Source organism: Salmo salar, chromosome 01 (assembly GCF_965601325.2).
Source record: "Salmo salar chromosome 01, fSalSal1, whole genome shotgun sequence".
NCBI lineage: Eukaryota > Metazoa > Chordata > Actinopteri > Salmoniformes > Salmonidae > Salmo > Salmo salar.
In genome coordinates, this window is record NC_138291.1 from 83,395,646 (window position 1) to 83,415,914 (window position 20,269).

At 44.1% G+C, this 20,269-nt stretch overlaps 1 protein-coding gene across 3 annotated transcripts; it reads right to left on the bottom strand.

The window, feature by feature from the left end:
- Positions 1-848: 848 nt before the first annotated feature.
- Positions 849-17,089, bottom strand: lips (Hormone-sensitive lipase). 3 transcript variants are annotated; one of them, XM_045687591.1, is made up of 13 exons: positions 16,966-17,089; positions 14,223-14,300; positions 13,881-13,962; positions 13,498-13,747; positions 10,120-10,404; positions 9,747-9,837; positions 9,411-9,556; positions 6,746-6,931; positions 6,458-6,613; positions 6,141-6,285; positions 5,748-5,975; positions 3,731-4,113; positions 849-3,304 (listed from the first exon to the last, which is right to left on the bottom strand). In XM_045687591.1, exons 4-13 carry the CDS (start codon positions 13,735-13,737, stop codon positions 3,083-3,085), a joined length of 2,082 nt encoding a protein of 693 aa, XP_045543547.1. In that variant the 5' UTR covers positions 13,738-13,747; positions 13,881-13,962; positions 14,223-14,300; positions 16,966-17,089; the 3' UTR covers positions 849-3,082.
- Between the last annotated feature and the right edge of the window lie 3,180 nt (positions 17,090-20,269).

Genomic DNA, 20,269 nt, shown 5'->3' on the forward strand with positions numbered 1-20,269 from the left:
CACCTGAGTCAATTGCAGCAGAAGATCACATGGGTCTGGGGGGGAGAGACCCCAAAGAACTATTAGGAGGCCTGTTTGGCAAGAGAGTTTTGTGTTGAACACAGTCAATGCATTCTGAATGTGTTTGGTTACTGTGCACTTCTCAGAGGGTATTTTGTATGTGTTTACCCAGGTTACTAAACACAGGGTGTTCAGTTTAAGCAGGGGGTAATGTAATGTTTTATACATTTGAAAGTCTCTCAGCCTATCACACAATGTTAAGCAAATTAGTCGCTGTATGTTATGATGCGGAAGGCATGTTGGAGAGTTTTTGGGAAGGCTTGGTGTGCGGCTGGTCAGTTTTGGTGTGCACTGTATGTTCATTCAAATAAAATAACATTTGATTATTCCATGGCAAATCAGTGTTTACGCTAGTCAACAAACAACGTGCGAGTTTCTGTGGCCTTACAGGTTCTTTACAATAGCATCGTGACACATCACACAGACCGGTTTGGTCGGGCAGCTGTTATTTGGGATACCGAGTGACGCAGCGGTCTAAGGCACTGTATCTCAATGTAAGAGGAGGCACTACAGTCCCTGGTTCGAATCCAGACTGTATCACATCTGGCCGTGATTGGGAGTCCCATAGGCCGGCGCACAATTGGCCCAGTATTGGCCGGGGTAGGCCGTCATTGTCAATAAGAATTTGTTCTTCATTAACTGACTTTCCTAGTTGAAGGTAGAACTTTTTTTAAAGAATGCAGGCTGCGCAGCAGAGCTAGCTTGTGTGTGGTGTAGCTAAACATAGTCATGCCAACACAATTTGTTTAGTGCGGCAAGTGCTTAGTTCAGTGCATTGTGCAAGTAGGCCTAAGGCAAGTATTTATTTGAGTCAAATATGCCGCAGACCACAAAGAAAACGAATCATATTCAATACAAATATACTCCAGACCAGCATGCATTCCTCCATGAACCGGCGGGGGTTTGAGAAAGACTAGACGATGAATCATTTTATTGAGATCACACTTGGCGCACTTGATATTGCAAGCCCAGTACAGAATCAGGGATGGGGGGCATCATCGGGCACACGAGATATAAGCAACTACACTGAACAAAAATATAAAACACAAGATGTAAAGTGTTGGTCCCATGTTTCATGAGCTGAAATAAAAGATCCCAGAAAGTTTCCATACCCACAAAAAGCTTAATTCTCTCATTTGTGCACAAATTTGTTTACATTCCTGTTAGTGAGCATTTCTCCTTTGCCAAGATAATCCATCCACCTGACATGTGTGGCATATCAGAATCGAATTAAACAGCATGATCATTACACAGGTGCACCTTGTGCTGGGGAGAATAAAAGGGCCACTCTAAAATGTGCAGTTCTCTCACAACACAATGCCACAGATGTCTCAAGTTGAGGGAGCGTGCAATTGGCATGTTGACTGCAGGAATGCCCACTAGAGCTGTTGCCAGAAATTAATGTTCATTTCTCTACCATAAGCTACCTCCATCATTTTAGAGAATTTGGCAGTACGTCCAACCGGCCTCACAACAGAGTGCCCCATGGCGGCAATTGGGTTATGGTATGGGCAGGCATAAGGTACAGACAACAAACACAATTGCATTTTATCGATGGCAATTTGAATGCACAAAAATACCGTAAAGAGATCACGAGGCCCATTTTTTTTTTGGTATCTGTGACCAACAGATTAGCGGTCGACCGATTAATCGGCGTGGCTGATTAATTAGGCCCATTTCAAGGTTTCATAACAATCGGTAATTGGCCTTTTTTGATGCCGATTATGGCCGATTACATTGCAATCCACAAGGAGACTGCGTGGCAGGCTGACCACCTGTTATGCGAGTGGAGCATCAAAAGGACCTTGTGGCTGCAAGGAGCCAAGGTAAGTTGCTAGCTAGCATTAAACTTATCTTATAAAAAACAATCTTCACATGGTTGATGATATTACTAGGCTAACTAGCTTGTCCTGCGTTGCAAATAATCAAAGTGGTGCCTGTTAATTTACCATCGAATCACAGGCTACTTCAACTTAGCCAAATGGGGGATGATTTAAACAAAAACACATTCGTGAAAAAAAGCTCAATTGTTGCACAAATGCACCTAACCATGAACATCAATGCCTTTCTTGAATTTTTTTGGCCCTCCAATAAAATCAGTATCGGCGTTTAAAAATCATAATTTGTTGACCTCTACAATAGATGCATATCTGTATTCCCAGTCATGTGAAATCCATAGACTACGGCCTATTGAATATATTTCAATAGACTGATTTCCTCATATGAACTGTAACTCAGTAAAATCTTTGAAATTGTTGCATGTTGCGTTTATATTATTGTTCAGTATAATTGGAGACAGCATGTTAAAGCATAAAGTAGAGGGCATCCTCCTTCCTCTGAGCTCAGTGGGCATCCAAGGGCTCTCTCTCTCTGTGTTTGTGTGTGTGTAAGGTCTTAGGTTTATTCCAGCACTGCCACCAGTGCATGTGTGTGCAGTTGGGTATACAGGACATCCCATCATTGTGATATTGTTGTCTGAGGCTCACAGGGATGGGATGGTTAACCCCATGATCCTGAGGTGAAGGTATCTAGCGTGTCATCTTTTCTGCCACAGGGAGAGACAGACACGGTTGTTAAGCCCACACAAAGCCCCTCGCTAAAGCCACAGCCTCCCAGGAGACTCAACGTCTCTCTCGCCCGCTGACACTCGGTGTTTACATTTTTTTTTTTTTACTCAATACAAATCTGTGAAATTGTATTTCTGTTCAGTATTGTTCTCAAACCTTAAGTAATATGACATTTAATTGATTACAAATGACATGACCCTTTCCTGGACCAAAAAAAAAAAAAACTGTGTACACTGTCATCTCCCTCAGCAGATGCTCTTTAACCAGTAACTTCAAATATCACTCATAATTAGAAAATGTTTTCCTCAATAAAGCAGCTATCAGTCAGTGCTAGTAAGAAAAGTGCAAGAAAGGCAAGGGTGTCATCTTTCACTTTCGTGAGGACAACAACTAGTTTTCCCCTTGGTTTTATTAGGCAGCTGGTCAGCCCCATTATTATTCCTTTCAAACATTGGTCACTTGCGACTACAGGAAGGCAGAGTTTTCTGCTGGAAGACCTCTCTGATTCGCTCTACGCAGATGTCGGAGGCCACCTTTATCTCCTCTGCGAATCCCGATAGGCTTAGGAAGCCATGTGGGAGGTCCTCCACCACCCTCAGGGTCACTGGTTGGCCCATATTCCGCAGTTTCCTGGCGAACATCACAGAGTCATCCAACAAGGCATCCAGTGCAGAGGCCTGTGGGGACAGACGGGGGAGTAAAAACTACAGAAAACTCAGATTAAAGTGGAAAGACCATCAATTGTGGAGTGAGTTAGAGAGACCAGTGAACAAGGACAAAATAGGCCTGCTGCAGTAAAATGTGTCTTGGTTTTTCTTTCTTTATCTTTTCCCCATCCCTCTCAACCTACAAACCCGTCTGCCTAAATCAGCATTTCCATAACTCGGTCCTTGGGACCACAAGGGGTGCACGTTCAGGTTTTTGCCCTAACACTTCACAGCTGATTCAAATGATCAAAACTTGATGATTAGTTGATTATTTGAATTGGCTGTGTAGTGCAGGGGAAAAACCAAAACGTGCACCCCATTGTGTCTCGAGGACTGAGTTTGGAAACCCTGTCTTAAATGCATTGACTCTCCGCCTCCCCATCCCTCCTCTCTCACCACTAAGTGTACAGGTGGTAGTCCTCGCAGTAGGTCGTCAGAGGCTAGCAGGGGTGACACAAACGGGTTCTTGGCGGTGGGACAGCTAGGGGTCTGGATCACAGACAGGCGCTCGGAGCGCAGGGGCTCAAAGCCTTCTGGATAGTCCCTGGTGTCTGAGGAGGAGTCGGATGAACATGGCAACACTGATCTCTGGTGGGCCTCGTTGTCCAAGGACCTCCGGTGTGACGATGACCATGACCCTAGGACCTCTGCGGGAATGAAGGACTGGATCCATTTGGACGCCCCGTGTGAGAGGTCACTGATCAGCGAGGCTGTGTCTCTACCTAGAGCGCTCAACGTGCTGATCCCCTCTGTAGGCTGAACCGTCTCAGAGTCTACACCTGGAAAGGGTGAAAAAGAGAAAGACAAGGTCATTTGGAAAAAAGGAGAAATAATGTAATTTAACTTTTCATATTGAAAAACAATACCACACATATAAATACAGTAAGGTACTGATAGCTACTTTGAGGAAAAATGTACTTTCTATGCCTGTGATATGTGATTGTCCCACCTAGCTATTTAACTAAGTCACTGTGGATAAGAGCATCTGCTAAATGACAAATGTTAAAAAATAAAATAAAAATAAGACTGAAGTGTGACTTTAACCTCTCTTGGGTAGGGGACAGTATTTTGATATCCGGATGAAAGGCGTGCCCGTAGTACAACCTGAGAAAAATCTGAGAAAAATCCAACCATGAAGTGTGGAAATCTGAGGTTTGTAGTTTTTCAAGTGATTCCCTATCCAATATACAGTGTCTGTGGGGTCATTTTGCACTTCCTAAGGCTTCCACTAGATGTCAACAGTCTTTAGAACGTTGTTTCAGGCTTCTACTGTGAATGGGGAGAGAATAAGAGCATATGGAGTCAGATGACTGAGAAAATGACATGAGCTCAGTGGCGCGCACTCACATGAGAGTTAGCTGTGTTCCTTTTCTTTTTTGAAGACAAAGGAATCGTCCAGTTGGAATATTATGGAAGATTTATGATAAAAACATCTTAAAGATTGATTCTATACATCGTTTGACATGTTACTACGAACTGTAATATAACTTTTTTGACTTTGTCTCTACTCACTGCGCGAGAACAGTGGATTTGGATTACTCGACTGAACGCGCGAACAAAATGGAGGTATTTGGACATAAAGGATGGACTTTATTGAAACAAATGAACATTTATTGTGGAACTGGGATTCCTGGGAGTGCATTCCGATGAAGATCAAAGGTAAGTGAATATTTATAATGCTATTTCTGAGTTTTGTTGACTCCACAAAATGGCGGGTTTGGTTTTGTGACTGAGCGCCGTACTCAGATTATTGCAAAGTGTGCTTTCGCTGTAAAGCTTTTATGAAATCTGACAAAGTGGTTGCATTAAGGAGAAGTGTATCTATAATTCTTTGAATAACAGTTGAATATTTTATCAACGTTTATGATGAGTATTTCTGTAAATTGATGTGCTCATTCACCAGAAGTTTTGGGAGGCAAAACATTTCTGAACATTACACGCCAATGTAAAATGGGGTTTTTGGATATAAATATGAACTTTATCGAGCAAAACATACATGTATTGTGTAACATGAACTCCTATGAGTGCCATCTGATGAAGATCAAAGGTTAGTGATTAATATTAGCTGTATATCTGGTTTTTGTGACGCCTCTCCTTGCTTGGAAAATGGCTGTGTGGTTTTTCTTGTCTAGGCGCTGTCCTAACATAATCTAATGTTATGCTTTCGCTGTAAAGCCTTTTTGAAAATCGGACAGTGTGGTTGGATTAACGAGAAGTGCATCTTTAAAATGGGATATAATAGTTGTATGTTTGAGAAATTTGAATTATGAGATTTTTGTTGTTTTGAATTTGGCGCCCTGCTATTTCACTGGTTGTTGAATAGTGTGACCCGCGGGTGGGACGCTAGCATCCCACATACCTCAGAGGTTAACTACCTTTGACTAATACCCTCTCATGCCTTTCACTTCCTTACCTGTGTAGGCGTTGATACACTTGGAGAGCACCCCTAAGGGCAGCAGTAGGTCAAAGCTGGTGAGAAGGCGGGAGGGCGAGGCTTCAATGGTGAGCAGGGTAGCAGGATATGCAGCCATAATACCATCAGGGATGCGCACACCGCAGGCAATGGCCCTCATGGACACAGTGATGCAGAGGTTCCCCCCAGCACTGTCCCCACACAGACACACACGCTCAGCAGTGGAGCCTAGAGCAGAGGAACAGACCAATCAGTACCAGCGGGTCTGACACAAGTTTTGTTGTTATACTGCAATAAAAGATGTACCAATATGATTGACCCGGGGGTCCTCTGTCGAGCTAAGAAACCATTTCCTTTGGCTCTTAGCTCTAACACAGTGGTAATGACACTGACCCAGAAGATGGCAGTTCTTGAGGGCCCAACAGTAGGCGTAGAAGCACTCCTCCAGGGCTCTGGGAAAAGGGGCCTCAGGAGCCAAGGAGTAATCCACAGACAGGATGGGGACATTTAGATCCTTGGACCAGCTCTTCAGATAGTTCTGGGAGATGGAGATGTGACAGGAAAATTAAACAGCAAGGTTAAACAATATGAAAGTATACATGGTATGTGCTGAGCCCCAAGCTCCACTTAATTACTGTGAAACGAGGGTTTGGGTTTAGCGTAAGTAATTTCAGGCGACACACCACTACCACAATCCCAGGCCTATGTACCTCATGGGATTTGGAGGTCTGGGACACGAAGCCTCCTCCATGGAAGTGGATCAACAGCCAGGGGGAGGGAGGACGCTTCTGGGCACCAAACGGTACTAAAGACAGGGAAATGGGTGGAGCTTCTGTACGAGCGAAGGCTAGCAGCTCTTTACTGTCCTGAAGAGAGAGAGAGGGTAAGATGTATGCATCCTAACTGAACCCTTTTTAGAGTAATATGATTGATAAAACAGTGTAGACCTGTGATGAAATCAGCAGATAATAAGCACAAGGTAAGAGCGGAGTTCTCACCTGTCCTTCTCGAAGCTCATAGGAGATGAGGCGCATGTTGACAGGTCCAGGGCCCCAGTGGGCCAATGGCGGGGACACAGGGGTAGAGAGACGGGGGTCTGAAACCAGGGGGAGGAGTAGCGGTTCAGGTGGTATGGTCAGGGTGAGGTTCACCTGCACTAGGGTAGAGGTTAAACTGGCAAAGCCCTGTGGAATGGATGGACAAAAAAGATGGAGGACATTGCAAATAGTCATAAAAGGAAACAAACAGGAAGATGAACTGAGCAAGGAGAGACTGAGTAAGTAGGAGAAACACTGCTCCCCCTTTGTAGAGTGGTGTGATGAATCACACTTGGTCCTCCATACCAATAAGACCAACGAGATGTGCAAAGACTTCAGGAAGCATACAACATCTACCCCGGCAACATCTATCAGAGGTCAGAACATAGAGATTGTAGAGGAATACAATTATCTGGGTGTCCTCTTGGACAATAAGCTTCAGTGGAGTAAATGTACAGACCTGATCTACAAAAAGAGTCAGAGACTGTACTTCTCAAAAAGCTGGGATCTTTTAATGTTAATTGTACTATACTGACTCTGTTTTACAAATCTTTCATTGAGAGTATTTTAACTTTTTGTATTGTTTGTTGGTTTGGCAATGCTACTGTCAGCCAGAAAAATATGCTGAGAAGGATTATCACCACAGCAAGCAAGGTACTTGGAGTCAAACAGACAGGCCTGGATGAGGTCTTTAAGGTCAGGGCCCTCCGCAAGGCTCACAAAATCATTTTAGACCCAAGCCACCCCCTGTACCTGGACTTTGAACTACTCCCCTCTGGGTGCAGGTATAGGGCACCACTCGGCAGGAAAAACAGAACTAGACAATAATTTGTGCCAGGTGTGAAATCCCTCCTAAATAGCTCGGGCTAATGTTCCTATTGACCCAGTAAGGCCAGCAGGCTAGTCTCTTTTTATTGGTATGTAACTGTTATGAAAGTTGTATTGTCAATTTGTTTTGTATTTAAACGCCACTTTAAACATGTACATGACACTGCAACAAAATTTCCCCATGGGGACAATAAAGTAAAGATATGCAGTATATTTTTACATTTAGCAGATGCTCTTACCAAGAGAGACTTAGTTAGTCCATTAATCTTAAGAGCTGAGACAACCACATACCACAGTCATAGTTTAAACTTTTCCTCAGTAAAGCCGCTATCAGCAAAGTCAGTGCTAGTAAGAAAAGTATAATTAGTTAACTTCATCGGGGTAGGGGGCAGTATTTTGACGTCCGGATGAAAAGCGTGCCCGTAGTAAACTGCCTGCTACTCAGGCCCAGAAGCTAAGATATGCATATTATTAGTAGATTTGGATAGAAAACACTGACGTTTCTAAAACTGTTTGAATGATGTCTGTGAGTATAACAGAACTCATATGGCAGGCAAACACCTTAAAAATCCAACCAGGAAGTGTGGAAATCTGAGGTTTGTAGTTTTTCAAGTGATTGCCTATCGAATACACAGTGTCAATGGGGTCATTTTGCACTTCCTAAGGCTTCCACTAGATGTCAACAGTCTTTAGAACGTTGTTTCATGCTTCTACTGTGAACAGGGAGAGAATAAGAGCATATGTAGTCAGATGACTGAGAAAATCACTTGAGCTCAATCTCGCACGCTCCCGTGAGAGTTAGGTATGTTCCTTTTCATTTCTGAAGACAAAGGAATCGTCCGGTTGGAATATTATGGAAGATTTATTATAAAAACATCCTAAAGATTGATTCTATACATCGTTTGACATGTTTCTACGAACTGTAATATAACTTTTTAGACTTTGTCTGAACTAACTGCGCGAGCACAGTGCATTTGGATAACTTGACTGAACGCGCGAACAAAATGGAGGTATTTGGAGATAAAGCTGAACTTTATCGAACATTTATTCTAGAACTGGGATTCCTGGGAGTGCATTACGATGAAGATCAAAGGTAAGTGAATATTTATAATGTTATTTGTGACTTCTGTTGACTCCAATGGCAGGTATCTGTATGGCTTCTTTTGGTGTCTGAGCGCTGTACTCAGATTATTGCAAAGTTTGCTTTCGCTGTAAAGCTTTTTTGAAATCTGACACAGCGGTTGCATTAAGGAGAAGTGTATCTATAAATCTTTGAATAACAGTTGTATATTTTATCAACGTTTATGATGAGTATTTCTGTAAATTGATGTGCTCATTCACCAGAAGTTTTGGGAGGCAAAACATTTCACGCCAATGTAAAATGGGGTTTTTGGACATAAATATGAACTTTATCAAGCAAAACATACATGTATTGTGTAACATGAAGTCCTATGAGTGCCATCTGATGAGGATCAAAGGTTAGTGATTCATTTTAGCTGTATTTCTGGTTTTTGTGACGCCTCTCCTTGCTTGGAAAATGGCTGTGTGGTTTTTCTTGTCAAGGCGCTGTCGTAACATAATCTAATGTTATGCTTTCGCCGTAAAGCCTTTTTGAAATTGGACAGTGTGGTTGGATTAACAAGAAGTGTATCTTTAAAATGGGATATAATAGTTGTATGTTTGAGAAATTTGAATTATGAGATTTTTGTTGTTTTGAATTTGGCGCCCTGCTATTTCACTGGCTGTTGGCGAGTGTGTCCCGCATACCCCAGAGAGGTTAAGAACCTCCTCCCCTCACCGATACAAGCTCTGATTCGGTGAGGTTCCAGAAGGACTTCCAGAACTTCATGTCCAAGTTCTGGGTGATCCGCTCATATTCTTCTCCTCTCAGCTCTGGATCAATGACATACTTCCCAGAGGTAAGGAGGGAGAATGCTGCCATGCCTGAGGGATATGGAGGAGAGCAAATGGGAAGTCAGTATAGCACTGCACACTATGTACTAACTTTGTAAAATGCCAAAGGATTACCACAAATCTTGCAATAGGCCCTACAAGGTAGATAATCAGTCAGTTGTTATGACAACTAACATGTATAGTTTCACAACTTCATACAGCCCAAAGAATTCAGACTGACCTAACCCGGAATGCTGTTTTTCGTAACTCTCGCCAAACGAGACCATGCTTATGATTAATGACCGCAGGATCGGACGAAGGGAAGACGAGAACTGGGGAAGCAGAGGGGGAAGAAATATTTCAGAATCTATTCATTCACCAAGTACATTTACACATACCCGGAATTTGACTTAGTGAATAGTTGCTGCCAGCAATAAACGATGTACAGACAGAATACAGACAGAAGTCAACATACAGGATATACAATATAAACATAAAACTCTGGAGAAAAGCTGATTTACAGTGAGGATATACAATTTACAGAGGGAATATATCTCTAGTACCCCGGGTTGAGAACCACTGCTCTATAGCATCTCCCCCTGGTGGTGACTGACCTGAAAGCCCAGGCAGCGGCCGTAGAAGCAGGCCTTGTGCATGGAGGCATACTCCCTCACCAACCTCCTGCTCAGCTCTCCGTCCTGTTCTCCGTACAGCTGCCCGGGACTGTTGTCGTGGAGCATTCCCTGGGCAATGTAGAGGAGGGCCCGTAGCTGACACAGGACACTGCCATAGGCTTCCATCTCTGAGGCATTGTGGTCGGCCCTGAAGAAGGCCCTGTGGCAGTTAGAGGCAATGTAGCGGCCATTGTGGATGATGTGCAGAAGGCAAGACTGCAACACCTGTGAAATTAGATTATATTTTGTTGGCTCTGAAATATGAATACAATTGAATTTGGGGCAGCATTTTGACAATTGGCTGCCGCCCCTGATCGGCTACTACACTACCCGCGGCACCCCATTCCCACTTCTCTCAAAGTTCACTCCCACTATCCTTGGTAGCTATGGTGATGTGGGGGTTCTATATGGGATTATCCAATTGTGAAACATTGAATCTGACAGTTATTTTTTTCATGTTTATGTGTGACAAAGACGATTAGTGATTAAGGCAGTAGCCTAACCTAGCCTGTTAACTTTAGCTAGCTACTACTAGTGGATATTATTTTAGCTAAAAGTCATCTATAGAGATTTGAAACAATTTTCTACCATGTCTAAAAGACAAAAACTATCAGGAAGCGATTTTTTATTTTTTTTAACTATGAGAAAAGAGGCACAATCTCTAAACCAAAGACATTTGCTGGTGAAATTTATCAGCGTGCAGCAATGTCCATCAGCCTTTGGGGAGAATGACAAGCCTACGAGGACAGGCCATTTATTCGCTGAGAATGACGTGCCCCCGTTCACTGATTCTAGCAGCGAAGAGGGCAAACCGGATGCGTCCGAGCCATGCCCTTCCACCGATGATGGCAGCTCTCTGGCTGGACAAGTACAGGTGGTCGCACTAGTCCTAGCCACACCTCCAAACAATGCCGGCGAAGATCCTACTATTTTTGACCCAGACTCGTCGCTCCCCATCCCGGATGACAGTGGTGGTGCTGCTGCTAAATCTGACTCCCAGACAAAGAAACAAAACATCCTGGTGAGTGGCCAAAATATATAAATGGATCTTTATGGGATGTTAGTGCAGGCTGGGCCACATCAGGATAAGGAGGGGAATTTCCCAGGAGATGAGGAGCAACGAAAGTTTTCGGTGGCCCACTACAATACGAGGATGGCGAACGGGGAGAGAGTGGAGAGACCAAGGCTTGTCTATTCCAACAAAAACGATGCAGCCTTCTGTTTTTGCTGCAAACTTTTTTCACACGAGTGCAAATCTGTGCTGGTCAGGGATGAAATCAGGGACCGGAAGAATCTGTGCCACCTCGAGAAGTCGCATGACCACCTAGATAGTTTCCAGAGGTGGAAGGAGCTGGAGATCAGGCGGGGGTCCAATCAAACTCAGGTGATTTGATTTCAGGACCATGGACAGCTACCAAGAGAAAACATCGCTGACTGCAACGCAGCGCCACAGCAGAGGAAAGAGGCCACTAGGTGGAGATGAAATAAATTGATATGTAAAGAAACAAAATTCATTAAGGCTGGGTCATTGACAAAGCTTATTTTACACTGCTCCAGTGAAACAAGGCCTGTCATGCATTTACGAAAGCACTTGTTTCCAAAGCTCAAATGATCTTACTGTTTTACAGGAATATAAAAATGTTAAATATGTTATATATAAAAAAAAAGTGTTATTTTTATTGTAATTGTAACAATTATGGAGTCGTGCCATGTGTGATAACAGGTGGGATATTATTAATAAGAAACTCGTTTTCCGGCCTCCTGAGCGGCAGAGTGGTCTAAGGCACTGCATCACAGTGCTAGCTGTGCCACTAGAGATTCTGGGTTCGAGTCCAGGGTTCGAGTACAGGCTCTGTCGCAAGTCGGCCGTGACAGGGAGACCCATGGGGCGGCGCACAATTGGCCCAGCTTCGTCTGGGTTAGGGGAGGGTTTGGCCGGCAGGGATGTCCTTGTCCCATCGCACACTAGCGACTCCTGTGGCGGGCTGGGTGCAGTGCATGCTAACACGGTCGCCAGGTGTACGGTGTTTCCTCCAACACATTTGTGCGCCTGGCTTCCGGGTTAAGTGGAAATTGTGTCAAGAAGCAGTGCGGCTTGGTTGGGGTGTTTCGGGGGACGCACGGCTCTTGACCTTCGCCTCTCCCGAGTCCGTACGGGATTTGCTGCGATGAGACAAGACTCACTACCAAATGGATACCACAAAATTGGGGAGAAAACATGGTAGAATAAAATTAATATTAATAATTAAAAAATGTAACTTGTTTTCCTCATAGGTAGTAGGTTGCATAGTGATAGCAACATTGTAACTCTCCGATGCAGGGGTTAAAGTCAAATTCCCTTCTGCCTGGTAAGGGACCTTCTATATGTGCACACGTCCACCAACATTTTCTATGGGCATAAACATATATAATTGGAGATTATTTCTTAATCTTCCAAAAAATAAGTGGTAAGCCTACCTGTTTGACAGACACAATTATCCTATCCATAGATGTTGGTATAGCCAAATACTCCAATACTGTCGCATGCACTGATTAAATACCTCCGTGTCTGGGAAGGGCTTGGTGTGTTTGACTAAAACCAGGTCTCGAATTGAGTGAGGGTATCACATACCCTTTGTTAAAGAAAAGGGCAAAAAGGATATCTATTGTTTGCTTTACATTTTGAAATAAATACATAAAACGTATCCAGATTATATCAAGCGTTCTATAACAATGCTTAACTGATGCCTTATGGTAGAAACACGCTCTGAAATACCTGTGAAAGACGTGACTCAGATCAATATGGGGATATATTGATTCCTCTCTATGACAATCTGAAGCTAAACTGCAGCCTATAATATTTGAGGAGATTTAAAAAATTTAAAAATAAATTAAAAAAGAGACTTTGCTATTCTGTCTTTTCTCTTTCTGAAAATACAAGATGTTTGTTTAAACCCAGGCAGCTTTTAGGGAAGCACTTCTGTTGTTGGGTTATACAACGGACGAGTAGCCAGCAGTTGAGCCTCTTTCTGGGTGGAAAGGTAACTTTTTAAAGTGCCATGCTTAGATTCTATAGGATGTCTAAGATGATGTTACCATTTTTGTCTCGCCTAGGGCGGCAGAACGTCCAGGGCATTGGTGATTTTATCAATGTAATCAGATTGAGAATATTAGGCTATGTTATTGACATTGAACTGATTATATAGCCTACTAACCAGATGTGTTAAAATTTGTAGCATAGGGGCGGCAGAACGTCCAGGACCGGCCCTGCTCCCTCCTGTTTTCCCCTCTATGTCAAAGAGAATGAGAGGCAATCACAGAGTGATAATTCTACCCTACCTTGACCAGTGTGCGATACCCATTCCCAGGGGTATCGGAGTCTAAGTCATAGTGGTGGTAGACTGCAGTGATGCCAGAAATCACAGGTTCCAGGGCACGACCATGGTCCTGAATCTTTCTCATAGATGTCACCAAGCGCCTGGACACGTTGCCATTTGGCAAGTCGGGAGGCCCAGTCAGAGCAGTGACGTTCTCCTCACACACCGCCTCCAAGGATGTGAACACAGCTATCCAATCCATACCTGAGACGCTAGAGAGCACACACACAGAAACAGAAACCAAACCTAGTCCAAAAACAGGATTTTTATTTCTGAATAATCATACTATATCTGAGCTTTGAAAGTTTCAATAAGGAGATGTAATGATTTTTATATCTGACTAACCTTTTTAAAATGACTGGTTTGTTTGTGTGTGCCAAAGGTCAAAGATTAAAAGATGCACCAAGCACAGGACTCCTCTTACAAACTGACTTAGCAAAAAAAAAATAGGCTGTTGAGAACATTTATCAAAATGTACACTAAATATTGTCCTAAACCCTTAATTTATAGGCCTAGTCAATAGAAGGGTAGGCTACTAAGAATAAACAAATCAAACCAACCTTGCTCCGGTATATATGACTGACAAGTTATGTAGGCTATATGCTTGTACGCCAGATATGTAATAACCATGTTTCCATTACAGGTTAACGTTAGCTTATACAAAACGTTGAAATTGATTTAACTAACCTGCTCTTGCGACACCGTCTTCGTTCTCGATCGGTGAAAGGGTGCCTTATAAATGTCCGTGTCCAGTTGCAGTGGGTTCTACAAAAAAACGAAAATTAAAAAACATTAAATTCATGTTTTGTACGTCGAGGAGGTTCCTATCCATTTTAGGGTGTGTTCGTAAATTCAATCTGGAGTGCCAGAGGTGCGCTCTGGGGACGCTCTAGTCGGGGAGTAGGGTTTATACGTGCGTTCTGACCTCACAATGGCAGTCAAGCATCCACGCTAACTGGCTAACGTTGGCTAGCTACTTCCAGACACTATAGCAGAGCTGGTTAGGCTGTTTTCATGTTATCCAGAGCACTGGTGACTGTCACTGTGCTGCTGGCAACCATTTAATTACGCGTTTTTGCCGAGGTTTACCGACACCGGCCATATTCAACGGGTGTTGAGCGTTCGTAAATTCATCAGTTATTCTTCGCTCTGGCACACTCAGACGAGTGTCCTCTGAAATCGGTGTGGATGGCCAGAGTAAATTTACGAACGCACCCTTGCTGCCCCGCATCTAGCGTTTTCCAGCATCTTTGCAGGAACTATTCTATTCTATGCGACGCGGCCACGTGTTGACGTAGTTGACAGTGCGTCACACAATGCGACCAAAACAAAGATCGACACACATGCAAAAGGTATGTCACTCGATACAAAACATGGATTGAATATATAAAAAAAAGTCACACAAGCATGAAGATCTTGTGCTAGAGGGGGAGGGGGGGTCCAATGGGGTGTTCATGCAGGAACCCCGGAATTGCGGGTTGCAGTTGAACACTAGTGCATCAGACTGGGTTCTGGAGAACGGAACAGCCATCATCGGTGCATCCTTTGACCCGCGAGTCCTGACGTACTGATCCTAGCTCAAGTTACTAATGCATAGCGAACGTTCTCTCTGTGTGGTGTTTTGGGAAACGTATGTTATCCGTCATATTCGGCCGTTGTAGGAAATATGTATCGTTAAAACACTACACGACTTATGGACGTGCTCACAAATATTTCATTCCGTCCATCCTCAACCCCAGGACGTGGGTGCTCACATATTACGATGATTCCCTAGTTGATCATACCCTGCGTTTCTCGGTTGTCGTAGGAAGAAAAAAATCTGATACACAAAACAGTGAGCTGCTTTATTAGTGCACATTCTGTGCAGAAATATTTGTTTTAAAGAGACGAGGCCCAGAATATAGACTTAATATGCATTAATAATGATAATTGGTTTTTGTCATGGTAGGGAAGCAGATGTAATATTGGTAGTTCGTTTTGCATGGCCCGGTTCGGTGGAAATTTCACTTAAAACGGTCTAAAACAACAAATCCACTCAACCGGGGAACTGGGCCATGTAAAACGAACTCGCCCATTGAAAAGGCATTGGGTTTTCTCCACAGTTCCACCAATCTGTCTTCTATCACCGCAGTCCGCATGGTGCGTGTTGTTGTTCATTTCCTCTTCGCCATACAACAATATGCACAGCCAACATTTACTGACATCTGACAGGTGTCTGGAAAACGGAACAGCCATAGTCGGTAGTCCTTCACCCGCTCAAACTACCAGAATCCCGGAGTACTGATCCTAGTCCGAATTCATAGGATTCCCCCCCATCATGAAAATGTATGTATGCCCGGCATAAACTAAACTCCATCGCTATCGGGAAACTGGGCCCTGTTCAATGTCCATTATTAATGCATTCTTAAACTTCCTTCGTTTCCCCGAGTGGCACAGCGGTCTAAGGCACTGCATATCAGTGATAAAGGAGTCACTAAAGACCCTGGTTCGATTCCAGGCTCTATCACAACCGGCCGTGATTGGGAGTCCCATAGGGCGGCCCAGCGTCGCCCGGGTTAAGGTTTGTCCGGGGTAGGCCGTCATTGTAAATTAGCATTTGTTCTTAACTGATTTGCCTAGTTAAATAAAGATTAAATAAAAATAAAAAAACAAGTCACCTTTCATCTAATTACTCAAGACTCCCCAGCTCTCAGAACCTAACCAGCTGCTTGATGACGTCACCACACATCGACAAATAAACAACTCCACTCTAAACTGAACAAATCCACTCTTCCCAATATATAAACTTCAACTGGTAGCCGCGATATCATCTTTCCCGACGGTAACCACATGTAAATCCATATAGTATTTTTTTTTTTTTTAATAGCAATTTTAAACACGACATATACTTTTTTCCAAAGTTCTAACCTACCCAAACGCGCTTCAGCCCTGCCCAGTTGAAACAAAAAAAGGTAATCAGCTGGTGCTTGACTGAGGGAGTTCAAAATCCCCCCAGAACATTTCTATTGGAGATTATCCGGGAGAATAAAGAACAAGGAGCAATCATTTGCGGCGTAAATCTGAAAGATTTATTTACGGGAGAAACAAATTTAATCAGAGGCTCTGATTAAGGCGATTCATACCGAAAAGTAAGCAAATATTGTTTGTTTGTCCCGTCAATACATCTGTCAGATCTACGCAAACAGTGTTATTACATTTTTTTCTCCCGGATAGTCACCAGTTGAAGTCTCCTAGTGTACGTAAAGTTTTTTTCTACGACATTGAATTTGGCCGCCCAAGACTGGCAAAAATGGTGACGGACGAACGACAATTAAACAAGTGACTTCAAACGAACACTTGCAATAAACGTGCGACCTATGTTTACGAGAAAAGTTATTGTACAGTATGATCAAATATGGAAAGCCTTGTATTGTACAGCCTACAAACTTACCAACACGCATCCTCTATTCTTCAGCTGACAGTTTCTGTTTCGCCCCACCGATTGGGGTGCGTTCAATTCGCTTAAAAATAAATCTTTGGCTTCATTGTTTCTTCTTCTTTATGGTATAATGGCCGTCCGCAAACACGTTTAAGGTGCATGCCTGCCGCCACCTACTGTGCTGGAGTGTGCGATTGATCATGGTTTGCATAATTCTGTACTACAAAAATCCATAATAACTTCTAACAAACCTTCCCCGTCCCCAAAACACATCAAACCTTTTCAAACTTTTGCTCTGTAATGTTGAGACAATCTATCTTTAGGATTATTCATCATTTAAAAAATCATGTGGCCAGTAACATTTTTATTTAACCAGGTAAGTTGACTGAGAACACATTCTCATTTACAGCAACTACCTGGGGAATAGTTACAGGGGAGAGGAGGAATGAGCCAATTGTAAACTGGGGATGATTAGGTGGCCATGATGGTATAAAGGCCAGATTTGGAAATTTAGCCAGGACACCAGGGTTAACACTCTACTCTTACAATAAGTGCCATGGGATCTTTAGTGACCAGAGAGTCAGGACACCTGAAAGATTAGTGGAATCTGTGTGGGTAGCTGGACAGGTAGGATGACTGACAGTGAGGGTGAACAGGTGGTCACGGGTCAGGTGACAGAGGAATGGATGAGACTGAGGCAGAAATTCCTTTAACCATAAAGTGGTATATTTACTGAGTAGTCTGTGCTGCATAACAAAGGAAACAGAATAACGTGTATCCAATCAAATCCATCATCACAAAGATCTAATCATAACAATCATTCATTGTTAACATCATTTAGGGAATTCAACAATCCAGTTAATTAATAAGTCAATAGGAATCGTCGGTGAGTAATTTAGGCTCGTAACTATTTATCATAAATCATGAAAGAATAATACAAACAGTGATCGGTTATTCAATCTATAAATCGCCATTAGTTGGATATCAGAGCCGATCAGTTCAACAAACAATTACTTTCTTATTTCACCCTTTCAAGTGTCTTCATGTGTACATGTAATTTCATTACATATTAACCATATCGATGGCATAATTGGCCTATTATGATCCGTAGGGCCGGAATCATTGACCATTCACATTAGACAAAATGTTTGAAGCGTGCGCTCCAAGCCACGTGATAATAACTTCAAACAACAACTGATGGCCCACTCTCCCGATCGCAACAGATATTTCAGATGAAAGGTAACAGAGTCGGTGGACTTACGTGGATTCATGGACGCACAGAACCTCTGGATTTGACAGAGTGAAGGAAGAGAAAGCAGCGCGATCAGGCGATGGTGATTTCCTTCTTTTATGGAGTGGAGATCTGTCGGACATTTTACCTGACCTAATTAAAGTGCCCCTGGCCCAGCTGAGTAAGTGGCAATGAATTAAAGGATTATTCCACCAACTCCATGGGCTTTTTCTACAGCCACCCCGGAAATTGGTTAATTTCCACACTCCTCAAAAAAGGCTCATTGCTCCCCATCCTCTGTCATCTCAGGGAGAGGAATTAGTCGGGCAACTGGCCGGATATATGTCCGGTTCTTTACCTGGATCTCCACCGATCTAACACGACCATCGGTCCCAGGCATGATCTTAGTGATACGGCCCACAGGCCAGGAGGCTCGAGGCAGCTGAGGGTCCACCATCATTACGACTTGGCCAGTTTCCAGGCTGGCCATTTCTCTCCGCCATTTCCCTCTGTGCTGTAGACTTGGTAGGTAATCCCGAATGAATCGGGCCCAGAAATGGTCGGCCAAGATCTGGCTGTGTCGCCACCGGCGCCTGCCAACGAGGTTGGTATCAGCGTACATGGCTTGTGGAAGTGACGCATCTCGGCGTCCCATCAAGGGCATATTCGGTGTAACCGGATCGGGGTCAGCGACGTCGGCAGAGAGATATCCCAAGGGTTTGGAGTTCAGTATCCCTTCCACCTCTATCAGGACAGTCCGCAAGACAGTTTCCGTGACAGTTTGGTCCCCCAGTACGACTCGTAAGGCCGTCTTTACAGATTTGATCTCTCGCTCCCATGTTCCTCCAAAATGAGGAGCTCCTGGAGGGTTAAATTTGAATGAGATTTGTTGCGCCATCAGCTGATCCTGGAGGCTGGGTTCCATGGCTTGGAAGGCTTCCTCCAACCTGGCTTCTGCCTTGAAGCTTGTGCCTCTGTCAGCCAGGATCTCGTAGGGTTTCCCCCGTCGGGAGATAAACCGCCGTAGGGCCATGAGGAACGCTTCAGTATCCAAACTCTCCAGTAGGTCCAGGTGGACACATCTAGTGGTCAAACACTTGAATAGAATGCCCCAGCGCTTTTCCACTCGACGACCTAACTTGATCGTCAAGGGGCCAAAGCAATCCACTCCTGTTGACCAGAAGGGTGGTTTGAGGAGGCGCAAGCGAGCAGGGGGTAAATCTGCCATTTTGGGCACCGTGGCTCTGGCCCGCCATCTCTGACATTCCACACAGGCGTATCGGTGCTTACGAATGGCTCCTCGTCCTCCAAGTATCCAGTACTTCTGCCTCATCTCCCCATAGACTCTCTCTGGCCCTGGGTGGAGAAGCCTCTCATCATAACTCTTGATGAGGAGCCTGGTACTAGGGTGTCTGGAGTCAAGGATAATTGGGTGGATAGTGTCGGGATCCAAAACTTCTGCTTGGCGCAGCCTCCCTCCGACTCTGATCACTCCAAGGATTCGATCATATTCTGGGGCCAGAGAGAGAAGACGGCTGTCCTTAGCCACCTCCCTACCGGCTTTCAGAGGTTTTAGCTCCTCAGGGAAGCTAACTGCTTGTGCATGCTGGAGGAGTAGTGTCTCTGCCGCGAGGGAGGTGGGTATGGAAGCCACCCCATCTGAGGTCTGGTTTGTGGCGGTGATCAGATCCGGCAGGGTTTGGGATTGTGTCATGTCAGGGAGAGCTGTTGTCGGTTCCATAGAGATGCTATAGCATTGGGTGGACTTCCTTAACTCATGAGCTTCAGTTGGTTGCGGAGGGGCTGCACGCCTGGGGGCTGTCGGCCACTCGTTCTCTGGTTGGGACAAGAATGGTGGCCCCAAACTCCAGCGATGGGCCAGTTCCTTAAGTGTTTTACCACGAGTAACGTTATCAGCAGGATTGTTTACGCTGTCAACATACCTCCAGTCTTGGACTTCTGTTAGGTCTTGGATTTCCGCAATGCGTTCCGACGAACACCTTATACCTGTAGGACTCCGACTTGAGCCAGGTCAATACAGTAGTTGAATCACTCCAGTATATGACCCTTTGGATTGGCAAGGTG